The 27,788-nt window shown below is 39.6% G+C and overlaps 3 protein-coding genes across 7 annotated transcripts; 2 read left to right on the forward strand and 1 right to left on the reverse strand.

Annotated features, from left to right (window-relative positions):
* Positions 1–682: 682 nt before the first annotated feature.
* On the reverse strand, positions 683–16,907 carry fahd2a (fumarylacetoacetate hydrolase domain containing 2A). 4 transcript variants are annotated; one of them, XM_011478917.4, is made up of 8 exons: positions 16,784–16,907; positions 15,710–15,975; positions 15,403–15,619; positions 7,812–7,871; positions 7,578–7,740; positions 4,504–4,612; positions 3,891–3,978; positions 683–1,183 (listed from the first exon to the last, which is right to left on the reverse strand). In XM_011478917.4, exons 2-8 carry the CDS (start codon positions 15,973–15,975, stop codon positions 1,121–1,123), a joined length of 966 nt encoding a protein of 321 aa, XP_011477219.1. In that variant the 5' UTR covers positions 16,784–16,907; the 3' UTR covers positions 683–1,120. The 4 variants fall into 4 exon arrangements, with proteins under 4 accessions (XP_011477219.1, XP_004072236.1, XP_011477218.1 ...); XM_004072188.5 differs by having other exon boundaries at positions 16,655–16,789; XM_011478916.3 differs by lacking the exon at positions 16,784–16,907 and adding an exon at positions 16,501–16,658.
* Positions 16,908–17,091: 184 nt separating this feature from the next.
* On the forward strand, positions 17,092–22,478 carry LOC101154783 (putative aminopeptidase W07G4.4). 2 transcript variants are annotated; one of them, XM_004072186.5, is made up of 16 exons: positions 17,092–17,230; positions 17,861–17,902; positions 17,992–18,082; positions 18,160–18,308; positions 18,398–18,506; positions 19,080–19,207; positions 19,289–19,388; positions 19,477–19,552; positions 19,635–19,720; positions 20,189–20,293; positions 20,370–20,445; positions 20,522–20,640; positions 20,724–20,807; positions 20,900–20,957; positions 21,778–21,959; positions 22,047–22,478. In XM_004072186.5, exons 1-16 carry the CDS (start codon positions 17,220–17,222, stop codon positions 22,185–22,187), a joined length of 1,557 nt encoding a protein of 518 aa, XP_004072234.1. In that variant the 5' UTR covers positions 17,092–17,219; the 3' UTR covers positions 22,188–22,478. The 2 variants fall into 2 exon arrangements, with proteins under 2 accessions (XP_004072234.1, XP_011477217.2); XM_011478915.2 differs by lacking the exon at positions 17,092–17,230 and having other exon boundaries at positions 17,823–17,902.
* Positions 22,479–24,032: 1,554 nt separating this feature from the next.
* pcna (proliferating cell nuclear antigen) lies at positions 24,033–26,383 on the forward strand. The gene is made up of 6 exons (XM_004072187.5): positions 24,033–24,501; positions 25,149–25,246; positions 25,342–25,409; positions 25,485–25,679; positions 25,762–25,885; positions 25,960–26,383. The coding sequence occupies exons 1-6, from the start codon at positions 24,281–24,283 to the stop codon at positions 26,034–26,036; spliced, it is 783 nt and encodes a 260-aa protein (XP_004072235.1). The 5' UTR covers positions 24,033–24,280; the 3' UTR covers positions 26,037–26,383.
* Positions 26,384–27,788: the final 1,405 nt, after the last annotated feature.

Genomic DNA, 27,788 nt, shown 5'->3' on the forward strand with positions numbered 1-27,788 from the left:
TCTGCACTCAGGCTTCCAGTTAACGGGGAGAATATTTTTTTTTGTGTGTGCGCCTTAACCTGCTATGTTGCGAAATAATCATAACTATGCTACCCATTTGTATGATTTCTTGCTGCCTTTTAGTGACAGGCAGAAATCCCATCATGCTTCAGCTGATTCATTTATGTTAAACAACAAATAGGCTGATTATGATGACCACTCCAAGATAAATGGTGTTTTTAACATGTTCTAGTATCTTACTGATGACGTAGGTAAGAAAGTTTAGCTCAAAATTGCATTTGAGTATTTCCGTTTAAAATATTCTAAATCAGGAGCAGTTTGGGGGGGGGGGGGGGGGGGGGGCACGGAAAAAGCTTGTGTGATGTACTGGTAATGTTAGGTTGGGGGTGTGAGGGGTTGTAAGCTAACCAGAAGTGTATGTGAACAAAGGGATGATGGGAAATGGAGAGGATTACTCTGCACCAACAGTCCGGCGCACAACTTCTAATGAAGTGCCGCTCTACAGAAACTGTTCTAGAAAACGACAGTTTTTGGCTAAAAACGTCACAATTAAGACCACCAGGAACACTTTTACAATAGATTAAAAGATAATTAGAGAGAGACTTTAAGATCTTTACTCTAAAAATTACTTTTAGCAACCTTTCAGTGGATAAAAAAGACAAAAACAGTAAAACTCAATTAATTATTTATGAAATTTCCGGATTTATTCCAACTTGTCTCTCATATGCAAACCCCATACCTCAGAAAGTTGCTGCTTTCACCTAAATAACAGAACAAACCAGCTTCATGGTTCTGATTGGTTCAAAACATCAGAGCTTTTATTTTTACCCGTTAAAATAAGTCAAGAGGTTCACGGGTTCTGCTGTATAGCGAGTAGGAGGCAGCGGATGGACACTTTTACAACCGCTGATCACAGTGATTCATTATGTTGAGTCACATAATTGCAGACTTCCATGTAGTAAAAAAAAAACCCAATGCATTTTCAATCCTCGCTTTTGTTGAAGTGTCCAGAATAAACACTCATCAGGGACGCGGTGCTAAAGTTAGCTGCTGGTGATTGAACAGGGGCTCTGTCTGATCAAAGGTGGCATCTAACTGAACTGCTGGCATTCCTGGAGGTTCAGATGACTCTGTTGATTATGGAGCCTAACTGGTCTATCTGGCACTCCACCACGTCTCCTTTCTGAAAAAGAGCGGAAAAAAGGATAAAATTCACAAACGGCCCTCTCCACATTTAGGGTTAAAGGTCTGGATCCCTTCATTGTTTCTATTTGTTAAAAAAAAGACAAATTTAACTCAATTTAACTTATAACGTTGACATCTTGTTTCTTCAGATAAAAGGAAAACTTTGGCATTTCATTTTAGGCATTAGGTTATACCTCCTTTCAGCAATATCAAAGTCAGGCAGCACTAACTGCTAAAATCTGAGAACCTTTCAGTCTTTTTGACATTTCTAGGTCACTTTGTCCACAATGTGGCACAGAGTTTATTTTGAGTTGCACAAGCCGTGCTCCTTTTTTTTTCCATCTCTAATTGATTCAGCTTACAAAATGTCCTGTCAGCAAAAGATCATTTTCTCTTCTTTTTCTCCAAGAGACACTTTTTGTTTTTGAGCCAAATGTTTCCAAACTGCATCTTATCCGTTTTAGACCTCCACTAACAAACCTCTGATAACAGATTTAGTGTGGACGGCGCTGGAAAGATGCTCGGCTTTAGGGAGCAGTCTCTCTAAAGTCTGCTAATTGGTCTTTTGCGGTATTTAAAAAAAAGTCTTTAATTTGCCGTTTTAAGCGTAAAGGCTTTTTAGGGCTTCAATTATCAGATATATTTGGAGGTACTTCAGAGTGCAAGTGGCTGCTGCTGATGCTTGTTGAGAGAAGTTTTGAAGCGTCTGCTTAACCAAACAAATATGAAGTATTCCAGGTCGGGATTCTGTTCTTCCCTAAAAGTTGATCTGGAAGACGGTTGGGTCGATCCTTGCAGTCTCTTTAGACTGCTTCAGAGATGTTAAAAATGTGTAGATGCCGTGAGAACAGATGCAAATGTCAACCAGCCAGTGATTAGCAGAACAGTTGGCTGACGTCCTGTTCCTGGCGGGGTAATTATGCCCCGCCGCCGTCCTGGACTGTCAGGAACCAGATTGTTTTTATCAAATCTTCTGTCTTCCTTTGCCTATCAGGGAAAATTTAGCCCCCGCCACTTATATAAAACAACTCAACAAAATTTGCAAACACCTTGTGTGATGTTAATGCATGATGAGGACAACCAACCCGAAAAATGATGACATGGTCGCGGGCTAAACCGTCTAAAAAGGACCAATTGGGCCAAAATGTCAAAATCCACCAACGAAAGCAAACCACACGTGTCGGGATATCCAAAGCAAATAATTATGGGATTTTTTTTATTTTTTACTATTTAAACATTTCAAACAGCTGTCAGAAACTGTCACTTTTCGCGCGTGAACCTGAGATGGAATTAAGTTGGAAAGCTGGTTTAGACTTGATGAAAAGGAGGAGGTTTGTTCTGGCCTGCAGGTGTCAGGACGTTTTAAACTTCTGAAGTAGTTCACGTGCAAACTTCTCAGGAGGTCTTCCTTCCGCAGCACAGGTCATGAATGTGAATTTCTACAGCAGCAGTACAGAAAAAGGCTGTTTTTGAGAGAAAGTTTGTTGTTTCCATAAGGAAATAAATCCTGGATAACAAGCATTTGAACCAGCACCCCTAAACAAGCCTGTCATTATTTTGTCTTCCTATAGAATTCTTACTTTATTTGAAGCAACTAATAAAATATTAAATGCATATGTCTACTGGCTGTAGGGAAGCAACAGAGTTGCCAACTGTTCTCCTTTTGCAGGTTTCTCACCAACTCTTCATGAAAAAGATGCCAAGTGTTGTTGAGGTCAGGAAGAACATTGATGTTCTGCTGTTCTCTTCAGATTTCATTCCTTTACAAATCCACAGCAGCAATCAACAGTTTAAATTTCAAAATAAAGATCCAAGCCAAACAGCAGCAGTTTTAAGACGGAATTGTTTGGATTTTTTAAGGAGCTCGACTTTTAATAAGCCATTTATAATCCCTTTTTTGGATCTTTGTCACATAATAGAAAAAACATATGGTAATATTTCACAAAAAATATTTTAAAAGTCAATTAAAATATTTGTTTTAGTCAAGAAAAGCTTTTCAAACTGTCTGGATTCCAAAATTTAAAACATGTTCTCTTATTTTTGAGAATCCTATCAAATCTAGGGAACAGCGGGTATAGTGAAAGGAAATGACCAGAGTCATGCATGGTGGTGTTAGTGTGATGGTCTGGGGCTACTTTGGAGTTTTAGGACTTGGGTAATTTGCCATAATTGCAAACAAACCTTTACTTTCCATTACAATGTTTAAATAAAAGATGCTTGGTCATCAGAACAGTTATAGCCTTTCAAAAAGAGAATTAAAAACTAAATGAAATGAAATGAATAGTCTTTCATACATACCATGATGCATACAAGAAAAATAACCAGTAAATGTAGAAACAACTTTGTTTTTCAAAATGAAGTTTTTCCAGCACTCTTTCACAGAACTGCCTTGAATAAATGTGTGGTTCTGGTTCTGTACAGCTGTGGGTGAGACTGAATCCTACAAAAATGCAGTGAAGGACACTTTGATCAAAGTCCCGTTTCTTTAATTTGTTCTGTTGAATTTATACTTTTACAGCCAAACACCCTTAAAAATGGATGTATTTCTTTGTGTTGAACACTCTCTTTCCCTTTTTACTTACTAAAAGGACACTTTAGGTGAGATGACGCTCAGTGCTTTTTAGGGTTTGAAGGGTGTTTAAAGTGCAGCGTGTCACGCCTGTGAGAACCACATCTGCTCTGCCATCTGTGTCATGCACCATCACCTTAAGAAAGACGGGCGGTTTCCTGAACACGCCCACACCTGGAGGGGTGCCTGTCAGGAACACGTCTCCTGGAGTTAGCGTCACAAACCTGAGAAAAATAAAATAAAAAATAATATGAAACGCGTAAGCTTTAAGCATTAAGTCGTGATTCTGTATTAACAATCATCATTCCTATGGAGGATTAGTGAAAGAACTGCATAATGTCCAAAAACTATAATTAAGTCTATAAACTATGCTAAATGTGCTGTGTGCAGCAAGTAGTAGTCCCAAAAACAACAGCTTTGTCTGTAGTGATTCAGCTTGGCAGGCAGAGGCTTTATCAATGAATGACTAGTTTAACATAAAGAGTGTCAGTCGGGATAGATAAGTCTCGGCTGAGGCCTGCAGTTTTTGCACCGTCAGATGAACAGAGGAACCTCCCTTGTGTGGTGATGCTTCATGCGCTCATTCCAATCCTGACATGATTTGATAAGAAAACGTTCCAAAAGCAGAAACTACTTACGGCCCGTGTTAGTGGGGAAAAAAAACAGAGAACATTTGGAATGTTTTATGCAAATCAAGGCAGATGGTGTCGGAGTGAAGCTCCCGTGAGTGATGAGAACACTGGAGTTACTTTGAAACCCATGAAACCAGCTCTGCTGTCTTGAAGATCATCTGATCAGTGCAGCTGCTTTGGACGACATCTCCATTGACCAGACAGCGGATACCCAAGTTATGAGGATCTGGAGGAGACGCACAACAGTCAGGGAGTCCATTTTGAAGATCACAACCAGATGATGATATTTCAGCTTTTATCAAAACGTGTTCTCTTCTAAAAACAAACTCAACTGTGGTCGATTCTTCAGGATGTCTATTAAAAGTGAGAACAGAAACCCCGAGAAAGAGGTTCTGGTCAAATAGCCTGAATGTTCTATATAATTGTGATGTCCTAAATGCCATTTTGCTCTACCATGGACATGTCACTATCTCTTTAAATGGTCTGTCTTGCTTATCTTTGCTTGATACAGACCGAATACGTGTTGATAAATCATTTTATTCTTCATTTATCAAATAACTTGTAAGTTGATATGCATTTAATGATCAGAGTAAATGGTAGATATTTCTTTCATCAAAACGATCTTGGAAATTGCACGTGGACTTTGTTTCCTTCAAACAAACTTTAGCTGTAAAGAGGTGAACCTTCTCTCTAAAGTGTTGCTTTGTATCCCTTAGCTCGACGCTTACCTGCTTCCTGACACCTGAACCACACAACAGCCCTGGACTAAATACACACTCAACTGTCAAACATCAATAATGCATGGACAAAATCCCCACTTACACTTCCTTTTAAACTGTCATTTTATGCACACTGGTAATACCTGCCAGAAGTATTCATCACACAATGTTCATTTGTATATAGATTTATCTGCTAAAGCATTCTGGATGGATTCAAACTGCAGCTCGTTGTTGTGCATTTGAGACGTGCAATGACAGTAAAGGTGAGTTCTATTCTATAAACCACTTTCCTCCACTGGTTAGTCCTCATTCATCACCTGCAGCAGAGCAACCAGCAGGTTCTGTAGCTGTCATTTTAACAATGCGTCACACAGCGTATCAAAGAGTCCGCTTTTGTAAAATATGATTGAATCGTTAAAAAAAACAACATTAAAAAGTACTCATGTGGGTAATTGATTTATTTCTTACGTAAGTGACCATGCAGATTAACACCCTTCAATCGCATTGGACGGTTCACACCTCTGCATTGTCCTTTTATCGTGGACCAGTGCATCGTAACATTTTACTGTTGCCATACCTACAGCTTCTAAACAGAATAAAGCAAGACTCTGCCTTAAAACTGCATACAGCTAACTCTTAATACTCCTTAAAGAAGTTCTTTTTTGTTCATTTAACTTGTTGTTTTACCCTCTTTCCAGTACGGGTATAACCTAAATAATACCCCTCATCAATCAAGCGGCATCATGGGTAATGAAGTTTTCACACAAACACAATCTGATGATTTTAAACTAATTTCTGCATCACTTTTTTTTTTTTTTACTCGTGATATAGTAGACATTTGAAGTTCTTTTGCATTTTTCTTACAAAGATTAACTTTCTATTTTTCAATGATATAAAAACGAAATGTAAGAATGTCACAATAACGGAAATTTAATCTGAAGTGAAACAGTTTTGTGGACTACAGGCCTGCAAACAAAATTCAACGGCCAAATTAAAAAAAAATAAAATTACTTTTTGTGTACACAACATTGCTTCACACTTGGAGCTCAACACCTTTAGAGTATTTTTCTCAATTCTAAAAACTGTTTTTGTCTTAATTGTTGGGATTCTTATTCAGTCCTGCAAAATGTTCACCTCTATCAAACCAAAGCACATCCTCTCTGTTTTCAATCATATTAATGATCTTTAATAAAGTTGGTTCTCGCTGGTTTGTGGCACAAAGCTGGCAGCTATTCTTCCCCATCGAGCAATCTTTCAGCCTGCCGCAGAACCTCTGGTGATCGCCGCTGTGCCAAGTCAGGCTGTAAAGTATTAAACTGTCAGTGAGTTAATTTAAGGAAAGATGAGCACTTCAGCTTAGATTAGCGATGCTGCGACTTCTTATGTGGCTCCTAACTGCAGCGGCAGCCATGCCTCCACTGATTCTCAATTACTCGCTGAATCAAAATGTTCCTTTCATTTGTGGACCTTAATGACGTCTTTCTGTGGCATTTTTAAGTAGCTAGGGAGAGGCCTGAAAGGGAGAGACAATCTTTCATTCTGCAGCTGTGAAAGTTCTTCATTTTCAAATTCACCTGAGTCCTTGAAGACCCACTTTGATGAAAATTTTATTTTTTGGTGTTTTTAACATGTTCTTATGTCATTTATTTATGATGGAGGACATGCATTAAGAAAATTAAGCTTAAAATGGTATTTTTAAGTATTACTTTATTCAAATTGTTGTAAATTGGAAGCAGACAAATAGAATTCTGTTTGAAAAAGAGTGCAATGTTAATATAGAAAATACCCTGAGCCCTTCACTCTGATGCATCCACTTGTAGACAAATAGATCCATGTACGCATTTGCTTTCCTCATTCCAGCTGGTATCTGGCTCAAAACTGTACGGCTGGATAGCTCCAATATTTTTTCTGCACCAGTACAAAAGGTTGTGGGTGTGAGAGGCTGTAAGCTAGCAGGAAACTGCAAAATCAGAGAGGTCCCAGCAATGGTTGCTCTGTGCCAACAGTCCCACACACAACTCTGAGGTGGATTTCAAATAAACTACTGCAAAAACTGCCCAATTGATAAACAAAGGAAACACTGGGACTGCTTTTAAAACGGCTTCAGAGATAATTGAAGTGGGACTTGAAAGATTGTGAATTAATCGTCTACACAAGATCTTCATCTTGCTAACCTTTTTTTGTTTGGCCTATTTCAGAATGCCTCCTCCCATGCTGGCTTACATCTAAAGTCATTCTAATAAAAGCATCTCAGTATGAGCTTTTCAGGGATGTTTAATGATGGTCTTTGTTTCCTTTCTCACATTTAGCATGTAATCGCAGATCCACGCCTCCGATTCACAGATTTGGAGCCTGTTAACTCCGTTTGCTGCCGACATCCAAAATCACAGATAATTACATGATTTGCCAGATTGACTCTAATTTCCCTCGTCTGCCGTGTTCTTCCTGCTCTGGCTCCTCATTAGCGCTCACCTTTCACAGCGTCCGAGGTCACCAGGGCTGGGCCGAGAGGACAGAAGCTGTCAAACGTTTTTCCCAGCAGCCACTGCTTCCCATTGCGTTTCATCTGCCAGTCACGGGCGCTGACGTCGTTGGCCACAGTGAACCCGGCTACATAGGAGAGAGCGTCTTCCACCTGGAAAACAGGAGTGGAAGTAGAGTCCCGGTGGAAGTGTGGCAGGTGAGATGTGATCGCCCGATGCTCACCTTGATGTGCTTTCCTTTGCGTCCAATCACAAAAGCCAGCTCCACTTCCCAGTCCACTTCCTTTAAGTTCAAAGGACAAATGACTAAAAATGAAGACTTGTGTCCCAGTTTGTATAGACCCACTTCTTTTGATCAAGTGTTCCCGGTGTTTTTTTTAATGATGATAATAACCAAAATCAAAAAAAACCTGTGTCGTTTTCTAAGACAAATCTGCAGAGCAGCAGGAGTTCATCAGAAATTCGCCTATGAGTTGTGGGGGAGCCTGTTGGCATGGAACAACCCCACCCCCTTACCCTCCTTTTGCTGAGAGCTCTCCGTTTACACACTCTCACACCCCCCCAACCTAAAATGACCAGTGCTACAAAAATGAGCAACGTTGGAGCCATCCAGCCGTACAGTTCTAAACCAGATAACGGCTTTTTTTGGTCAGCTCCTGATTCACAACGATTTGAATAAAGAAATAGAGTGTTTCTTGCTATATCGCAGTTCACCTTTCACGGTCCCATGGTTTAGCATGCACATTGCGTGCAAACAAGGGAACACTTACATTAGAAATACTATTTTAAGCTTAATTTTGTTAATATATGTCTTCCATCATGAGAACAAATGCCACGAGAACATGTTAAAAACACCAAAAATAATGTTTTTAATTGGATTAAGCCTTTTTAGGAGTTTTTCTGGTTTGGAGACTTAATACATAATGTCACATTTTTAAAATGGTAACATCAGATTATTATAAAACATCAGCAATTCATATGAAGCCTTCTGCAAAAAGTATGTTTGCCTTTATTGAGAGCTGCCCATGAGAATGAACAGTACTGTATAAAAGATAGAATCTATGCTGCAGGAAGAAGGAAGATTCATAACTAATGGATGATGGAGAAGTAGAGGGAATCAATAATCCTGTACTTCCTCTCATCCTTTTTAATCAGGTTTAGTATTTTCTTTCCCACGTATTTGTTGTGACATGCTTATCCACACTGACCACACAGTTTAACTGCATGTTGGCATCAGTGCTCCATCGGAAACACACATCCATTCTGACCCACAACTCCACCTGTGCGTCAATAAGCTGGAAGGCATCGCTCAGCAAAAACCCATCTGTCCCACTTCAGTCTGGCAGCGTGAAGGGACCTTGTGCTATCCGTTTGCAGATGTTTTTGATCGTTCCTCCATTCACTTCAGCCAGATGGAAAATGTCTGGGGGGGTCCTCAGAGGGGCTGTTTGTCAAAAACATGTACAACCTTGTAGTACAATTCCAGACACTTCTCTGTTCACTCTCAATCATCTTTGAGTCACTCCATTGATTTTTTTTTTGTTGTGTTATTTTGACAGATGAACCGACTTCCTGTTGACTTCAGGCTCTTTTGATCATTTCCTAACCGTCTGTTAAATAACAGAACTCTGTTTAACACACGCGTGACATAGTGCCTGTCACAAGACCTCGAAGCCTTTCCCAGGCTTTAAGCCTCGTGGGAAGAAATAAATGCTGCAATTCCTCAAACGGCCACTAGAGGCTAGTTTTAGAACTTATCTGCTAATTTTTGTATTAATATGTCCAACTTAAAGCCAAAATGTATTTTCTGTAGAGTTTTTCTGTTGTTTGTTGCCTATTTTCTGTTTTCTAATATAAATACATTTTAGCAGTGAGTCTTTTTGATTGACAGATGTCTTGTCACATAATGTTTTGCAGTAAACTGTAAATGCTGGCTGATCGTATAGGCCTTATTACTTGCTAAAGTGCTCCAGTGTGCTAGCATCTATAAGCTTTAGTAAAATCTTGTATGAGAGAGTGAAGCCAATAAAACTCTGACTCCACTTTGTAAGAAAAAAGTTGGTGTTGCCTTTCACGTTATCAGTCCCATTTGTTGTCACACCAGGGAGGTACTGGGTCCCATGTTCAGAGTCTTTATTGCGACTCATGGATTTGAAGCTACGATCTTTCTGTCTCAAGGCAGACACTCTCCCACTAGCCCGTCTAGTATTTCTACTGGACATCCGGTTGTTTAAAAAAATGTTCGAAATCTTTAGTTGAATAAGAAAAAGCGCTCAACACATGGAGGCGTTGGATTTTTGGAGGCGAAAAAAGGTTTTAGAATGCAATTTTTGATTTTCTAAGTAAACATTACAAATGTATGAATTTGCTAACACAAACATTGCACTGAAATTGGGATACCATATGTGATTTAATGCATTAGAACCTTTTATTCAAATCTTTTTCAAAGCAGTTTCAATTGGATGTGAACATCCAAATATTTTTTTTACAAAATACCTATATTATGCAATTAGTGCAATTAAACCACACATTACAGTAATGTACAAAGCAAATCCAGTTGGGGTTAAACAGATGCAGTCTTTGGCTCATTAGATTCTTTCATTTCTCCATCAATTTATAGCTTTTCTATCCAGTTATTCAATTCAATTTTATTTATATAGCCCAATATTACAACGATAGTTGTCTCAATGGGCTTCATGCAGCTAAAGCTTCTTTTCAAAGTTTTTCACTGATCTCCTCCACAACAGTGTGGAGGAATCACTGCCTTTCTTTGTGCTTTCAACTCCAGTTGGAAAAAAGTAAACTACTCAGGGTTCAGTAGATTTGTATTCATGCACGTGCTCTGTGTTCACTCTTTAACCAATGGAAATACAGAGTTGAATGCTCCAAACCACAGGCCCTGTTTGTCAGAGACTGCTGTTCCATCCCTGAGAAGAACAACACCATGTGAATACTGTTGGAGGATTTTAGCCCCACATTCTCACAGTCTCTTCCATGAATTACAATGACAGGCTGAGCTCTCTGGGCTTGAGCGTCCCTGGAATCAAAGATGGATTTCCACGCAGACCTCAGACAGTTTGAACCCACGTCTCCTCCAACCCGCTGATCGACAGCAGAGTCCCAGAACTGCATGAACAGCCCTCCCCAGCTCCCCGTGAACGCATGACGGCGAATAAAATGAGCCCAGCTGGAAAGTTTGGATTGTTGTCAATGAGATTATAAAGAGAAAGTAAAAATAATTCATGTTTATACATCTGTGACTTTTGTAAAATGGGGTTAAACTCACCATGACAGGGATTTCCTTTGATTTTATATTTCTTTTAACTTCCTAAATGCACAACAAGTAATATTTAAAATTTAATATACATTTTCTTTTTTTAAGCAAAATGTGATTGGGCATTTTTCAGTTCATCCGCGGGTCTAAAGCAGTGATCTGTCAGTCAGGAGGGTTTTTCTCTGATAGAAATGCTGCTCAGCCACCGGCCTGTGTGGTTAATACGCCACCCATCTCACCCTCAGCCCCAGTGTCTGATCTCATGAAAGTCATGTAGGCAGCTTTTAGATTTTCCTTCACAAACTTTATCTTCAGTTGAGAAGATGTACTGACACACTCACAGGATTTACAGACCGGCTATCACTTTTTCTACTGACAGAATAAAACATGAACAAGACCTCTTGTTCTGGAGAAACTCTCTGGTCTGACAAGAGTCATAAATTAAGTGTTGAACCCCAAAAACCTCATGATGACCTTTCAGAACATCCTGGCAGCAAAGTTCAACACCAAGATGAAAAGCCAAAAAGAAGGATTTTTTTTTTCCATTTTCTTTCCAAGAGTGTTGGGAGCCACTGGTTACTTTAGATAATGGATCACCATGGAAACCGAGCATTTACACCTCATATGGACACAGAGTCTATATTTTTTTCCCTCCTCCACAGATCGTACAAAACAACCACTCATAGGCCTAACCACTATTCTCGATGACAATGAGCCGACCGACCACACACGAAGAAGAGATTTCCTTTCTGAGATGGAAACTGATGATTCTCAAATTCAAATGAACTATTTTTTCAGTACAACAAAACCTACATCGATTTTAAATACTCTTTTTGAATTAAAATAGAAAACTGAAGGAAAATCATTGGAAATATTGAAATCAAGAAAAAAAACTAAAGTGAGACACGTTGTACAGAACATAATTTGACACAAAATATATATTGTAATTATCTATGTAGTGTTTTGTTTAGTTTTTGTTTAGTTTGTCCTGATTTTGTAGTATTGATGTACTTATCTGTACTTTTCACATTACTACTAATAATAATAGATTTGATTTGTAAAGCGCTTTAAATGGCACACAAAGATGCTTTACAACATGTGAGTAAAAACAGTCAATAAAAACACTGTTATGAGAAAATACATTGTCATTTCTCATTAAAAAATTTGATTACACTGTTACTGACCAAGATGTAACATCAGTGTTTCTGACCATGTCATAACATTCTTCCTATTCTGTATTTCTGAAGAAAGCATTTTTACAGGAGGCTTTCTTCGGGTCGGTGAGTAGCTGACATCGCTGCAGACCCCTTGCTCCCATTGTACCTGGGCCCGTCCCCGTACGGGATGGTCGGAGCACACTGGGAACAATGCGTCCCGGTGCTGCAAGTGGGAGGCGCTACCGGGAGAATCCTGGTTAGTTTCATGTCCTCCACTTAGTATTATGCTTAAATTCAACGGGTCATCCTCCAAAAAACAAAACAATAAGCAGTTCTGCCAGATAATGTGGAAAAAGTGTGAAGTTCATGCTACCATTAACTTTGAATAAACTACAAGATCAACCTAGACGTTCACTATTGTGAGAGTAAACTCACTCAGATCTTCCTAAAATGTTTCTAGGAATTTCCCTTTATTAGCTGACAGTAATAATTTACTTCTGAAAAAGTCACATTCTTGTTTTTCCAGCTCTGTTTATAGAACTTGACAGTCAGCCGGCATCTGGCCCTTTCCAATATGGCGTCCAACTTACAAGCTAGCATAGCGACTCTAGCCTGTATAGCTCATTAGTACCACCCACAACAAGTGTCACAGTTTTTTTTTTATTTTGCCTAAAAACAGCATACCATAATCATAATTAAAAGACCACTGGGAACGCTTGGATAATGGATCAAAAGATGCTCGCAGAGAGATTTTAAGAGACAATGTTTCCACCCCATTTCTACCCAGATGGTGAATTTTTAACTGAACTATTTTTTCAGTCAGTGTTACTGTTGGATAATAACACTGTGCAGCTGTTAATGTCTGGGTTTTAGGCTACATGACAGTAATTACTGTGGTGTTACAAGTCTGACAGAAGGAAGACAAACGGAAAATCCATTGAGGTTTTTTTTCCAGTTGGAGTTTCAGTGATTCCTAAGATGCAGTTGCAGATACAAATAGTGTCACAAAGGCAGCTGTTCAGGTTTGTTTATAAGCTGATGTTTCTGATTGTTTAACCCAGGATTCCTCATATCTGGATATTGGGACAAATAATGAAATCAGAGGACATAGAAAGACATTTACTTTTACAAACTTTAAAGGAAATTTCATAATAGGTTTATGGCATCGAAACTATAAAAAAAATGTTTAAAAGTTTTTTTATTCTGAACATAACCTCTGGCCTTTGTGGAGTTTAAGTGTGACATCATTAAAAAACTGTTTTATATTAAACTAATGAAATTATTCATGTGGATTACATCTACAAACTTTAAGTTCATTACTTTTTTAAACATAAAAAGTCATTGCATTTTTCATATTTATTTAGATGTTGCTTCTTTTCCTAATAAAACAGTAAAGATTCAGGTTGAAGAAATTGAGATATAATAAGGATGGATAAATAGCTCCCTCTGGTGGTGAAAGAATAAAACTACTTTCTCAATATGTGAGTGAAAGATTCTTCAAATAAATTTAAAAACTAAATAAAAACCCATTTTTACTTTCAAACTAACACACACCCCAGAATGCCCTGACAAGTACAGACAAAGTCAGGTTTGAGCACAAATCAGGTGGAATATCAGCTCCACCAAATTTAAATCATCACCAAAAAATGAAGTGAGAGAGTTTGATCAAAGAACACAGAGCTGAACAGTCGAATAAATAAACGTTTAAACTGAAACCGACAATATTCTAAGAGATTTTAAAGTGTCACCAAAAAGACACAAACAACCTGCTTCACATACTTAGGCCATGTCTGAATTCTCTCACTACATCCCAGTTAGTGTAATATATCGAGCATTTGTCATTTGTTTGGGGCGTCCATATCTACAATTCTAAAGGCCAGTGCCTTGGAAATTTCCCAGAAGTCTCTAAAACTAGTGTGCATCCATGCTCAACAGATTCTAGAATATAGACCATTGCATCCAATTTGTCATTTGAAAAAACTTTATGTAAATATATTTTTTATCATCCAAATTTACATCATCAGAACCTGGTGGATTCATAAAAAGTCTGTGTAAAATGTTCTTATTTATTAGGTTTTTACTTTGGGAAACGGATGACATCATTTTTTTTTTATTAAACAAAACATAGTGAGTGTGTGTCTGAACTGAATTAAAATCTTGAGGACTGGTTAGTCCCGCTCTATAAAGTCTTTTAGGGGTTAAAGTGTAGTGAGGGGAATTCAAGTATAACATGGGTTGATTCACAGGACACAATAAATAATTAAAGAGAGTATAAAAGCAGAAAACTGAAGTGATTGTTGAGTTAAACTTTAGACAACATTTAATTATGAAAAATGCACCAAAAAAAATTTTTTTTAATCAAACTACAGAGTCTATGCTGCAGGACACAGAAGAGAGTGAACCTTTGTCCTCACTGCAGTTTAGTACGTGAACTCTGACTTGCTTCACAAACCTTATTGACTAGTCGCTCAACTGAAAGCAGAACTTCTCTCTATACTATGATCACTCAATAGCACTAGTCTTGTGTCGTTGCTGTGTTTCCCTGATGTCCCACGTCTGTGATATTTACTCCTTTTTTTTAACAACTACAGTTCTTCTGGGTTCAAACTAGAAGGATCACTTTCAAAAAATTTCTGCTGTTTTGCAGGAATATTTGCTTTTTTTTTAAACCACTAAAGTGGAGCCAGTTATTTAAATATTTGTGCATTTTGTCATACAGGCGCCAAATTTGGCATGGATTGTACCCTTCTTTCAGAAAAGCACACTAGCCACGAAAAATCCTATATTTAAAAAAAGATATATATATATATATATATATATATATATGTATACAATCACACACTCACATGCACACACACCCACACACGCACAGACACACATAATTGTTTTCTGTGGTGCCCCTCACCTTTAGAGACTACATTTTACTAGGACAAGTAAATATTGAATATTTTTGTAACAATTGAGTGTATGGCCGCCATCTTTACAAATTGCTGCCATTTTGGATTTTTCTTGTGGGGTTGACGTGCTTTTTTGCAAGAGGGGATCCTAAGGTACATTCATGCCAAATTTGGCGATTGCACCACAAAATGATGATGCTGAAACATCGACCTAGCCAGCTCAGCTACCAAACCTGGCAAGTTTTTCTTATTTTTATGGCTGCAGCAGTCTCTGTCTGACTGACTGCAAAGTCCAGATTGTTTTTACTTAATGTGCCTTTGAGCAAAAACTACACTCCTGCCACATCCTTAAAAACTCATCTGGTGTTTAATTTCTTTTGACACGGCTTCGCCTTAAAGCCATGTTAGTTCAACATTTGACAGCTCAAGATGGGTTTCATTAAGTTATTTTACAGCCGGTTGGTCGTGCCGGCGGCTTGCACCCACCTGGCTCTCTGAGGGCAGAATGATGTCGTCATACGGCCCAGTGATGGCGCTGGGGAACTTGCTAAAGATGATGGGTTCTGTGGGAATGGGGGCGTTCTGCTCCGTACAGTGGTCCCGATAGTTCATACCCACACATACCACCTTCTCTGGGCCCAAAACGGGTGACAGCAGCTGAACGTGTTCTCGATTCACCACGCACTGACCTGATGCTAATGCTCTGGGGAAGAAAAAAAGATGGTGTCTGAAAATTAAATATCAAAACGAGATGGATAATCACCAATATTTGGTGGAAAAACTGTTGGCACACCTCTGTGCACACTCTAGTCCTTTGTCCCCCATCTCCAGCAGCTCTCTCATGGTAGATGGCATGGAGGGGTCAAAGGCCTTCAGGTCCACTACACTGAGCCCCTCGCCCTCCTCCACCCCCACTCGGATGTCTCCTCCATCCCCATGGCGACAGAACTGAACCAGCCGCATCGCTGCTCCGCTCAAGCCTCGTCTTTGTGCAGCAGCTGCTGGTCTCTGACAGATGAACGTCTTCAAGATGGACAATGTGTGAGAAGCAAATCTCATCTGCGGAAGAGCAGGAGGAAATGAAGACGATGGGTCAGCATATTCCAGGGGTCTAGAATAAGACTTTGCTGCTCCTAGTAGGTTATGATCAGTAAAGAAACAGGCCCAAATGGCTTCTTTAGTATTGGTTCATACCGTCTCTTTTTGCCATTTTCTAGTACAATTGAGTGAAAATAGTTTTACAATGGTTCAATATCTGTCTGCATCATAAAAAATATTATTTAAAAAATTTAGAGCACATTTCTCAAATGTTTGTTTTTATTTCTCTTGACATTTATCTAATAGTTTATGTCTTAAATAAAACCCTCTAACACACGGGGGGCAAAATTCTCCACTGAAATCTGAGGATCTGTTTGAGCAACATGAGCAGTTAACCAAGAAGCAGAAGCTGCCAAAACTGATCAGATGCAAATCAGCAGGTGTGCAATAATAACTAAGCGGAAATAAATGTCAGCGCGTGCTACTTTTCAATAATAACACAGACTACAGCCATTCTCCAAGAACTGTCAAACTCTGCCAGCCTACCCGCTTCCCGACACTTCACATACACGAACGCCTTTCAAAACCACGCAGCGCTCCAACACACAAGTTAAGCGACCAAATCCACAGCCTCTGCTGTCTTGTACTTTGTACTCAGGTATGGAGTGATCATACTCAGGCGCTCAATATCCCCACTCACCTCTACAATTTAGCAAAATACCAAAAACCCCAATCATTTCAACTACTTCCGGTTTACGTTTGTAGTCGAAAGTGTGCAAAAGCAAGAAAACGATGCAACGAACAACAACGATTATGACACATTTTTTACCTTTTATTGTAAGCTTATTAAATAAACTATAGTGTAGATTTTGTTTTAGGTGAAGGTTTCTTTGTAGATTTTCTTTATAAACTACAAACCCCAACAATGTCCGGACGTGTGCGCTTCAGGAAAGTGTGTAAATCTCCCCTTAAAATAAAAATCACCAGGTTAGCAAAACATACATATTTCCATGCAAAAGAACAAAGTATACTTTTATATTATTAGTTACTGTTGAATTAATGTACAAAATGTCTCGCTAGCATGTTAGCTTGGCTTTGTGTGGATGAGTTGTGGCAATTACGGTCCAGTGAAAGTCAGTGAAGGCAACACCGGAGTGGTTTATCAGATCACGTGACTTCAATGTGGAGCAGCATAGAAAGGAGCTGTTGTCTTCCTCTGTGCGCCGTCTCTTTCACCGAGAAGACACCGGAGGAGGACTGCAGCGATGTGCACCAGGTTTGAGTTCAAAAGAGGATTTTCTTTTCTAAATTAAACTATAATCAGACAAGAAGATTTGCTGCATAAGTCCTTTTTGTTAGTAAATACCCCATTTTTCTTTACCAATTTGCAAATTTAATCTATTTTTTATAGAATTTGGGGGCATTTCTTTTTTAGTATTTGGTAACTAAGGTGTTTATTTTTAAAGTAAAGTGATCATCTCATGTTGCTTTGTACATATAAAGTCAGTTTCCGCTTTAAACAGTAAAGAAGGTCATTCTAGTTTTTCTGCAGATCTTTGCAAGTTTCACTTTTACTCCACTTCCTTGATGGTGTCATGTGATACCAAAAAAAACTGTGGCTGGTATGAAATACATCCAGCTTTTCACATCAAACACTGTAATTAGATATAATTGTATAATTTTAGCTTCTATCTGAATTTTTTTTGGGTACATTTTTCTCTGTAAATGCAGCATTCTGAAAACAAAAATCTAGTTTAAAGACCCCACAGGAATCTTATCTGTCACATGGTTTCTTGCCTGCAAGTGTCAAAGGTCGTGCAGGGTGTCATATCATTTAGCCTTGCAAAATCTGCCTAAAGAGTCTGATTTCACTCAGTTAAACGATGTTGTTTATGTCTCTGTGCAGCGTTCAGCCCACCGAGTGGACCAGTGATCTCAAGAATCAGAAGTGAGTATCAGGAGGAACGCCACACATTATCTTTGACTTTCTGTTAGTTTTTATTGCAGGTACAGAAGGTAACTGTGTGCTTTCTCTAGTTTTGATGGCATCGTCTTGGTGGCACAGAGCCACGAGTCCCTCCCCACTAAGCTGGAGTCCCTGAAGGCCCCTCTGCAGGACTACAACTCTGTTAGTGTCTTTTGGCACCAGAACATTCTAGTTTGACATTTTAGGGAGATTTTTTATTCATTATCATCTGCTTCTAGGTGGACTCTGGCTTGGCAGAGGACGTGGTGATCCTCAAGGTTCCTGGTCTCCCTGGTAACCGCCTCGTGTATTCCTCCACCGGCCCTGTGAACCGCGACTATGATGACGCCAGACGTTTCAGCGACGCAGCATTTAACGGCATCAAGCGGTCAGTGACGGGAAGCTGTCCCTGGCTCGCTTCCCTCGGTTGCTGCTTTGTAATCATCTTTCACTGCTGCTTTTCTCCCTTTTCCTCAGAGCCCTGAAAGCTGGCATGCAGCGGCCTCTGCTTGTGTGTCCCCCACACCGGGATTACAGCAGCAGCCCCTTGGTGGCTGCTCTGGGGGCTCTTCATGCTCTATACATGGTGAGATAAGAACCACATTTAACCTGTGAAACCTCTTTACTCATTTAGAGTTTATTCTTCTTTAAAGTCGCACTTCAATCATCTTTTGATCTATTTTCATAGCCTTCCCAGTGGTCTTTTAATTGAAAAAATAGCCAATTTTTTTGTCATTTTGTAGGACAAAGTTTCTGCAGAGCAACAGGAGTTTTTTTGTAATTTGCCTCTGAGTTGTGGGCGGTACCGTTAGCAAGGAGTGGGTCTTCTCCCCTTCCCTTCATCCATCTGTTTACACTCTCTCCCGCTAGCTTACAGCTTCTAGCACCCCCAGCCCAGCATTACCGGTGCAACAAAATATCAGAACTATCCAGCTGTTCAGTTTTGAGCCAGATGCCATTGATTTTCTTCATAAATGTCCTCCCTCATGAGAAAACATGTTAAAAGCTCCAAAAACACATCTTAGTGGGTCTTTAATCTTTTGATATATATATTAAAGGTAACCTAAACATGGCTCTATATATATGTTAATATAGTTGTTTTTTTGTAAAACTGATGATTTAAAAGTGGCTCACGCTTTACTCTATTTGTTCCAAAAAGCCACTCGAGTTGCGGGAGACAAAGATCAACGCATCGCAGTACAAGGTGTGCGTCCTGGGGCTGTGGGCCGAGCAGGAGGCCGAGGGAAAGAGGCTGGTGGAGCTGGCGAATGCTCTGGAGAGCGGGAGGTGAGTCTAAAATCTTTTCGCCTTGTCCCTCAACCGTCCTTGGCGTTCAGCTGCTCAGCAGACGACGTGATTTCTTCTCAGACTGGCTTACCGCGACATTGGCGGCTCGGACCCCGAACGCATGGCTGCTCCTCGCGCGGCTGAATATGTGCAGGAGCTGTTCAAGAACAGCCCTGTGAAGGTGCAGAGGAACATTTAACATTAAAAAAAACACAAATGCACAATCTAGTTGGGAAGCAGTGGCTTTAAATCACCTTGTGCACCTTTAGGTGGAGGTGGTAAGTGACCTGAAGACATTGGAGAAAGAGTATCCATGCCTGGCTGCAGTTAACCGCTGTGCAAACAGTAAGATGCCTGATTAAAACTCACACATTTAGAGATGCTGCCTTATGAAATGTGTGTCTGTGCGCTAATTGCTCTCCTTTAGTCGTGCCTCGTCACCAGGCCCGAGTCATCAAGCTGCAGTACTGTGGGGAGGGACCGGTCCAGAAGACGCTCATGCTGGTTGGAAAGGTGAGATGCAGATTTGTGTGCAAAGGAACACAAACAGAGAAACCTGGCCAGATATTATAATGATTTTATTTCTCAGTGTAAATTAAAAGAATCATATGCAATGAACCAGAATTAGCCTTGAGCCTATTTCTCTGCTGTTGTACACAGATGTTTAAATGGTCTACCTAAAAAGCTAAAAACTACAATTAAAAATATAAATAAAAAAGGATATACAATGACAATTTAATTATGAGCAAATCAATTAAAATACCCATTGATAAAAACACAAAACTTAAATATAGCCTCGCAATGTTCATGTTCCTCAGAATTATTGAAACTTTTCTCTTCCACTGATGTTTCTAGATGAATCTCCATCAGATCCATGTCAGATGCTGTAGCTCAAAAGCTTTGACTGCGGGTCTGAAGAATCCAGTCAGCTGATCTTTATGTTGTTGTTTTATTATAAATGTCTGTTATGAAACACTCCAGGGCATCACTTACGACACAGGAGGAGCAGACATCAAGGCTGGAGGCTTCATGGCCGGGATGCACAGGGACAAGTGTGGAGCTGCAGCTGTTGCTGGGTTCTTCCAGGTAAAATTCTGAAAGATGCATCTTATTTTGTCCAGTACTTTTGCCTCTTAACTGCATATATATATATGCTCTTTAGATTTTAGCTCACCTGCAGCCAAAGCATCTGAAGGTTGTTGGCTCGATGGCCATGGTGAGGAACAGTGTGGGTGCAGGTCAGTGAGGATCCTTTAAACTTGTCATCTTTTTTTCTTCTCTGAACTCATCCCAGCTGCCTGTGTGTTTTCTCAGACTGCTATGTGGCTGATGAGCTGGTGGTGTCCCGCGCTGGTCGCAGAGTGAGGGTGGGAAACACCGATGCGGAGGGACGCATGGTGATGGTGGACCTGCTCTGCGAGATGAAAGAGAAGGTGCAAAAGGGTTCATTAAAGTCCCATGTTGTCCCACTGGACTTCAGTTTTGTTGTTTCTCGTTGCATCATTTGTCTCTTTAGGCCCCGCGGGAGATCTCCCCTCACCTGTTCACGATTGCCACTCTGACCGGTCACGCAATCCGAGCCATGGGGCCCAACTACTCTGTAAGTCCTGCAGCGAAATTAACCATATGTGAATAATTATAGCCCAAACTACCGAATGTGGAGATGTAATCTCTTCAAACGGGATGTTTCAGATCATCATGGATAATGGGCCAGCTCATCGCAGTGGGAACGCCGCTCAGTGGCAAAAAGGTGAATCAAATCTTCACAGTTATAAATCTTCCCAAATTTTTTCACCACTTTTATATTTTCACTATTTTTCAACACTTGAAGTGGCAAAAAAAAAATTATTGCCACATTTCTGGGTGGAGTTTTGTGTCTGAAACTGTGCTGTGAATCATACTATTTGGTTTATTGATCGTAAAATTGTCTTATTTTTTTCTCCTTTAAATGTTTAGAGTTCATTTTGCTTAGCAGGAAAGACAACGCATTTGAAGACTTTTAGTCTTTGATGTTATAAATGTACTTTATTACAATAATAAATCTATTAAAATGTAATACATTTACATACTAAATCTGGTTGGATCTGTCAGTGCTTCCTGGAGTAAAATTATGGATCAGACAGAACTTGAACTGCAGAAATTGACAGTTTTAAAATCTTTTGGCGTGCAATTTCCAGGTTATCCAGCAGAGGGCGCTTGTGTAACTTTTTCAGAGTTAACAATAGAGAGAAAGGGAGAAATGCTCAGTGCTCACGTGTTGTGTGATTTTATGGAGCAATGAGTTGTATAAGCTAGAGACGCTACACCAGCCTGTTACCATCGTCCAATGTACGTAAAGATTGACACCATATTGGAAAGGGCAGTAAACAGTGGCACACACTTAGCAGATGAACATGGCATGCTTAATTTTGGTCCGACTGATCATCACAAAAATAAAAAACAGGGTGTGGTATTAATGTTTTTGTGCAAGGTGCAACAGATGAACGACATTTCAAACGTTTTCATTATTAAAAGCGTTCTATAGGAAACGCAGAGTATACGTTTACAGATCTTTGTTCTTCTTCCCACAGCTGGAGAGGTTCTAGGTGATGTGTTTGAGGTCTCCACGATCAGACGGGAGGACTATGAGTTCCACAAGGGCAAGTCTGAGTATGAGGACATTCTGCAGGCCAACAACCTGCCATCCTCCGCTACGCCTAGAGGACATCAGAGCCCCGCTGCTTTCCTCATCATGGCCTCGGGACTAGACAAGGTGCTCATATGCTACCAGGAAGCAAAAACGTCTTGGTATGGTGAAGAAAATGCATCAGTAAGTCTAACTTCTGATTTTCTCCCACAGCATGGTGTAGATTCTGACACCCCTCTGCCATACTCCCACATTGACATTGCTGGGTCCAGTGGTCCTTTCCCGGGTGTTCCAACAGGGGCTCCTGTGCTTGCCATGACAACCAACTACATCCTTAAAGATGGTCTGAATTAAAAATCTGAAAAGGCAAAGTTGTATTTTCCAAGTACAGTATTACAAAAAAAAAAACTATCTTTAACATCACAAATGGTTATTTCTCCTCCTTTGTTTACAACTTTAAGCTCTCTTCCTGTCAAAAGCCTGTTGGTTTGCTTAAATGGGTTATATACTCAGGGGTTGCTTACAAAAACATTTCATTTTGTGAGCATTAAAAGTATTTGGAAAAAGCTTCTTTTTTTTTTAAACTTCCTGTTGTTCGTGTCACATCAAGAACTGCACATTGCCTAATAAAGGTTTTTACAGCAACTTTATTGTTCAGATTGGTTTATTTTGAAGAGTAGTGTCACTAATTTTGGAACAACTCTTGTATGAGGAAGCACAGATAAATATATATAAAAATGGCAGCTCAGAAGCTGAACCAGTGACCTCAAGAATGTTTGAGGTGTTTTTACTTTCATTAAAACAGCACTGAGACAATGCCAAAGAAAATACTGGTGAAGAAATTACATTTCCTGAGTGTAATTTTATATATAAAATTAGTTTTGAATCTGTGTGTCAGCTTTTCTTATTTATTAAAATGCAAATTCCACATAAAACATCAAGCAATCATTGACAACATCCATGAGGTTAAAGTAGTAAAAAGAAACTTGATGCTCCATACATTTAAACTAGTCATAATCGGTGTTAACAAAGTCTGTATTGTTCAGTAAGATGTTGGAGTCAGTGGAAAGTAAAATTGATACTTTCCACTGTAAAGGTTTGCATCTTTAAGACTCAGGAGCAGAAGGTGTAAAAAAAGGGGCAGAATATTTGCTCCAGTGATAATATTAAAAATTAAGCAAATAAAATAAATGTGAAGATGAAGTTTTACTGATGTTTTGGATATACTTGATTAAAAAAATTTTTTTAACTTTTCTTACTCAGCAAAATTCTATTCTTCTCAATATATTCTCATCAATATAAACATAAAAAGAAAACTGGAAAGGATAATCAGCTGTGTCATAGAAAATCATTCAATTTCACTCTTTTGGTCTAATTGGTCTAAAAAAAACATTTACAATTGCCAGAATATCAGCTCTGCTTTCATCCAAACATGAAATATGAAAAATCATACAAAAAATTTGTCTTCGTGTTTATTTGATTCTTATTCAAGACTCTTTGATGAGAATGCGTATTGTTAATGCAGTCGAAAGAGTTTTAGTGTGTGTGTGAGTGATGGTGGTGTGCCTTGGGATTTTGATAAGAGGACTTTGGCCCGAGACAGTCTGAATATTATGCATTATGCTTTAGTAACATCATTTAAACGTTTATCTTTTTGTTTTGTACATTTGTAAATGATGCAATTTTCTTAAAACAAACATATGTGTAAAACATGAGACAAATTAATATTATTCAGGCATTCAATGTTACAAATGTACAACAACTCCATATATTGATCAACATTAGGAGCTTATTTCCTCAGATTTAATTAATATAGTAACTAGTGTCATTTTTGCAGGACATCTGATGACTTAAGAAAACTCTTCTCACTTTATTTTAAGAGTATTATAATCTACCACACCAAACAAGAGAAAACATTTATTTAACCAGTGTTTTGTTAAGAATGAGGTCACTTTCTTTTAAAAACAAAAACAATTAGACCTTTTAATTTCATTCTAAAATATTTTTGTAATATTTTTAAAAGTCAGAAATATTCCCAATTTGTATTAAAAACTACGGGAATATGTTTTACATGCCCAAAATGTGAAAATAATTCTTTTCAACAAGCAGATTCCTTTTTAAATCTCTAAACAAAAATGTTTTTGCAGATTTGCATCCAGCTTCCGTTTTATTGACGGAAGTGTGTCACACGTCCGGAAATGACGCAACGACGCAGCGTTATTAAACAACAGGCGTTTGCGCGGGCTTCCAGCTCAAATCTTGTGGTTGTTGTAGAAGACGCGTCTGTAGCCCGCGTGCCACACAAAGACTGAACTGCCAAAGCCGCTTTGTCATCGCCTACGTCGTGATTACTCCTCACTGCAGCCTCCTTTTACCGGAGCAGCGCTGAAAACCTCCACCAACCTTTGCCTTCTTTTTCGATCTACGCAACCCTCCACAGAATAACCATGTTTGAGGCTCGCCTGGTCCAGGGCTCCATCCTGAAAAAGGTCCTGGAAGCCCTGAAGGATTTGATCACAGAAGCCTGCTGGGACGTCAGTTCGTCCGGCATCTCTCTGCAGAGCATGGACTCGTCTCACGTATCCCTGGTGCAGCTCACTCTCCGGCACGACGGCTTCGACTCTTACCGCTGCGACAGAAACCTCGCCATGGGAGTCAACCTTAGCAGGTGACGGGGAGAAAAACAACAAAGTTTAATAAGAGGGAAGCTTCGTGTATAATCTGCATGTCATGTGTTCTGCCTATTAAATGTATTTAAAGTGATTATCAGGGGCTGACTTCAAGTTCAGACATTTACGAATTGTTCATGGTAATCGTGTGTGGCGCCAAAATCATCTTGGACGAGTGAAACGTCGATCGTTGTGAGGCCGACAAAGGAGGCCATCTTGCTGGAGAAGCCCGGGCATGTCTCCCTGCTCGGTTAACTCTTTACTGTCCACTCGCTGATTTCAACCAGCAAAAAAACAAAACGTCTAAAACGTTGACATGTGCAAATATGTCTTTGCGCTGTCACAGAGCCGCACTTGCTGCGGTACTTTAGCGCCAAAACTCTTGCCGGCAGTGTTGGCGGGAATCCTCAAAACCCGGGAACTTGCACTTCCGCTTACGTCACTCTTTCATAAGAGTTTCCGGAATTAGATTAGCATGTTGATACAAATACTTGGATCATTTTTTTTAAACATACCACGTTATCGTTTTTAAAATAAATTTACTTCAAACATAGTACTTTATACTTATAGATTAAAAGGTGACATTAATAAAAGCTAAATTTTTGCTATTCAAATAAAAGCTCAAATGTTTTACTGCTTTTCTCAGTATGTCCAAAATCCTGAAGTGTGCGGGAAATGAGGACATCATCACCCTCAGAGCGGAGGACGCCGCTGACACTCTGGCTCTTGTGTTTGAGACCATCAGTAAGTTTCTAACTGTTCGTCATACGGAAACTGTTCATCTGATGAAAATCCTCCAAAGTCTTTATGCTCCTTTTCACTTTTCTGTGTTCCTGCAGACCAAGAAAAAGTTTCAGATTATGAAATGAAGCTGATGGACCTGGATGTGGAGCAGCTGGGCATTCCAGTAGGTATTTTTTAATTACCTCTTCTGCAGTATTTCCCAGCATTCCCTGATCTTCACTTTCTTTGCTCCTGTCAGGAACAAGAGTACAGCTGCGTGGTGAAGATGCCCTCCGGGGAGTTCGCCCGTATTTGCCGTGACCTGTCGCAGATCGGCGACGCCGTCATGATCTCCTGTGCCAAAGACGGTGTTAAATTCTCCGCTTCGGGAGAGCTGGGCACGGGAAACATCAAGCTGTCCCAGACCAGCAATGTGGACAAAGAAGAAGAGGCCGTAAGTATGAGGGGTGGATCTGTCCTGCAGAGGAAAATCGGTTTGTTTTGACATCGTTTTGTAACTTCCCGCTTTCCTTCAGGTCACCATTGAGATGAATGAACCCGTCCAGCTGATTTTTGCTCTCAACTATCTGAACTTCTTCACCAAGGCCACTCCGCTGTCAAAGACTGTAACCCTTAGCATGTCTGCTGATATCCCCCTTGGTAAGGTGGCTTACGTTGTGTGTCCGTCATCACACCTGCTGAAGCTCGACCTCATCACATTTATCTGTTCACAGTGGTGGAGTACAAGATTGCCGATATGGGACACATCAAATACTACTTGGCCCCGAAGATCGATGAGGAAGCTTCTTAAGTTGGAAGCACAGACCGAAAAGGGGGGAGAATGCAGGTGATGGATGACTGGGACTCCTCCTGAAGGACTGAAGGGATCTTACTGTGGTGAACTGTGGTCACTCTGAGGTTCCTGGGCTCAAAATGAAGTCCAGGGACGCTCAGAGTAGCTGGCAGACACATCTGTCGTAGTTTCCAGCAATTGTTTTAGGCCTGTTCTCTCCCTCTTTTTATCCCGTTTGTTTGCAGGTATCCATTCTGTTGTAGATAACACCTCTGTAAATAATTCCTGTGGCGTCACACTGCAAGCTCCAAATGTTTTGTACTCATAAATTCAATCGGAAATAAAGGATTCAAGTTGTTAAAAAACGTTGTTTGCTGTCCACTTTATAGTTTCACTAGCAAACCTTTAATAAGTGCACATGTGTGTGGGTCAAACTTCAGATATTTTTGTTATTTTTCATCTGTTGGTATGCAATTCAAATAGATTTTATTTTTTGCTCCTGTCCCAGAGGAAAAGATGTGTAACCAGAAAACGCCCATTGGGTGGTGCTATTCCCCCTTTTTAAGGTAGAAGAGGTTTCAACGTGACCAAAAAATCAGCTTTTCAGCATGAGATATTCCAGGTTATCCACAGTGTTAGGTTGAGCTTTACAGTACAGTGAACAAAAAAGCAGCTCACTTTGATGGTCTGATTGGGATTTAACCACATAATCTGAGTTCTGAGCCTGCTTTCAGAGAAATTACATCCCACAGCATTATTAAAGTGGACCACCTTCAAATGAAACAAAGATAATCTACATATTCATGCAAATACATCAGACTGTGGGTCTGTTAAGTTCTGTTAGTTTTGCCTTGAATCTGCGTGAATATTTTAATGACATGCTGTTTTTGACGCGCAAATCAATTTCCTTTGCATGTTTTATTGCTTGTTTTAATTATAACAATCTTAACCCTTTATACTATTTCCATCTTTCTTTGTTGAAACATATTAACCAAAATAAAATTACTTCACCAAGAAAGACTTGACACTGGTGCCAAAAAAATGCTATTATTGTGAAAAACACAGGATATAGAAAAATTATTAAAGGTTGTGTAGTTTAACCCCTTCATGCCTGAGTTTATTTTCAATTCTTCTTCCACTTTCGGCTTCTCCCATCAGGGGTCGCCACAGCGAACAAGTCGCATGGTAAATTTGGCAATGTTTTACGCCGGATGCCCTTCCTGGCGCAACCTTCTCTAACCGGGCTTGGAACCGGCAGAGGTAGAGAAGGGAACAGGGAGCAGCCTGGAGTCGAACCCGGGTTTCACGGACGGAAGGCGCCGCAAACCAGCACGTTTATTGTGATGCCAATTTAAGTGTAATTTGATTAAATGGTATGTGCTGAATTAGTGACACAGCATGAAGGTTTAACCTAAAATAAAGGTATTTCAACTTAGACATCTTATATCTGTGAAGAATTCTGAGTTTGATAAAAATGTTAAAAATATCTTACAGTGAAACATTGACTCTGAATATAAATGACTGTAGCTAACTATGATAAACATGTTTTGGACAAAAAGAAATAAAATAAAACATTTCACCTAGTTCTTCAAAAATACCAAGGCTTTTGAAAGTAATAGAAAGTGAGAAGAAAGTAAAAAAGTAAATGCAGATTTTTTTTCAAATACCTTTTAGAGAAAATTCCAAATCCTTGATTAATTCATTAAAAAGTAAAGGCAAAAATCAATAGGTCTGTTTTATTTACCTTTTAATTGCCTTGCAGGGATGAGG

The sequence above is a fragment of the Oryzias latipes genome, chromosome 9, assembly GCF_053564925.1.
Source record: "Oryzias latipes strain Hd-rR chromosome 9, Olatipes_Hd-rR_3.1".
Taxonomy (NCBI): Eukaryota; Metazoa; Chordata; class Actinopteri; order Beloniformes; family Adrianichthyidae; genus Oryzias; species Oryzias latipes.

Bases quoted from the DNA above. Each gene is read 5' to 3' on its own strand.
- fahd2a (XM_011478917.4), bottom strand. From the start codon at position 15,975: ATGAGATTTGCTTCTCACACATTGTCCATCTTGAAGACGTTCATCTGT. The intron at 7,872-15,402 runs GTGGGTGCAAGC...TTGAACTTAAAG, and splicing joins TTCTGCCCTCAGAGAGCCAG to GAAGTGGACTGGGAAGTGGA. The intron at 1,184-3,890 runs GTGATGGTGCAT...GCTCTTTTTCAG, and splicing joins AACCGCCCGTCTTTCTTAAG to AAAGGAGACGTGGTGGAGTG.
- LOC101154783 (XM_011478915.2), top strand. From the start codon at position 17,838: ATGTTGTTTATGTCTCTGTGCAGCGTTCAGCCCACCGAGTGGACCAGT. The intron at 18,507-19,079 runs GTGAGATAAGAA...TGTTCCAAAAAG, and splicing joins CTCTTCATGCTCTATACATG to CCACTCGAGTTGCGGGAGAC. The intron at 19,721-20,188 runs GTGAGATGCAGA...GAAACACTCCAG, and splicing joins CGCTCATGCTGGTTGGAAAG to GGCATCACTTACGACACAGG.
- pcna (XM_004072187.5), top strand. From the start codon at position 24,281: ATGTTTGAGGCTCGCCTGGTCCAGGGCTCCATCCTGAAAAAGGTCCTG. The intron at 25,410-25,484 runs GTAGGTATTTTT...TGCTCCTGTCAG, and splicing joins TGGAGCAGCTGGGCATTCCA to GAACAAGAGTACAGCTGCGT. The intron at 25,680-25,761 runs GTAAGTATGAGG...GCTTTCCTTCAG, and splicing joins TGGACAAAGAAGAAGAGGCC to GTCACCATTGAGATGAATGA.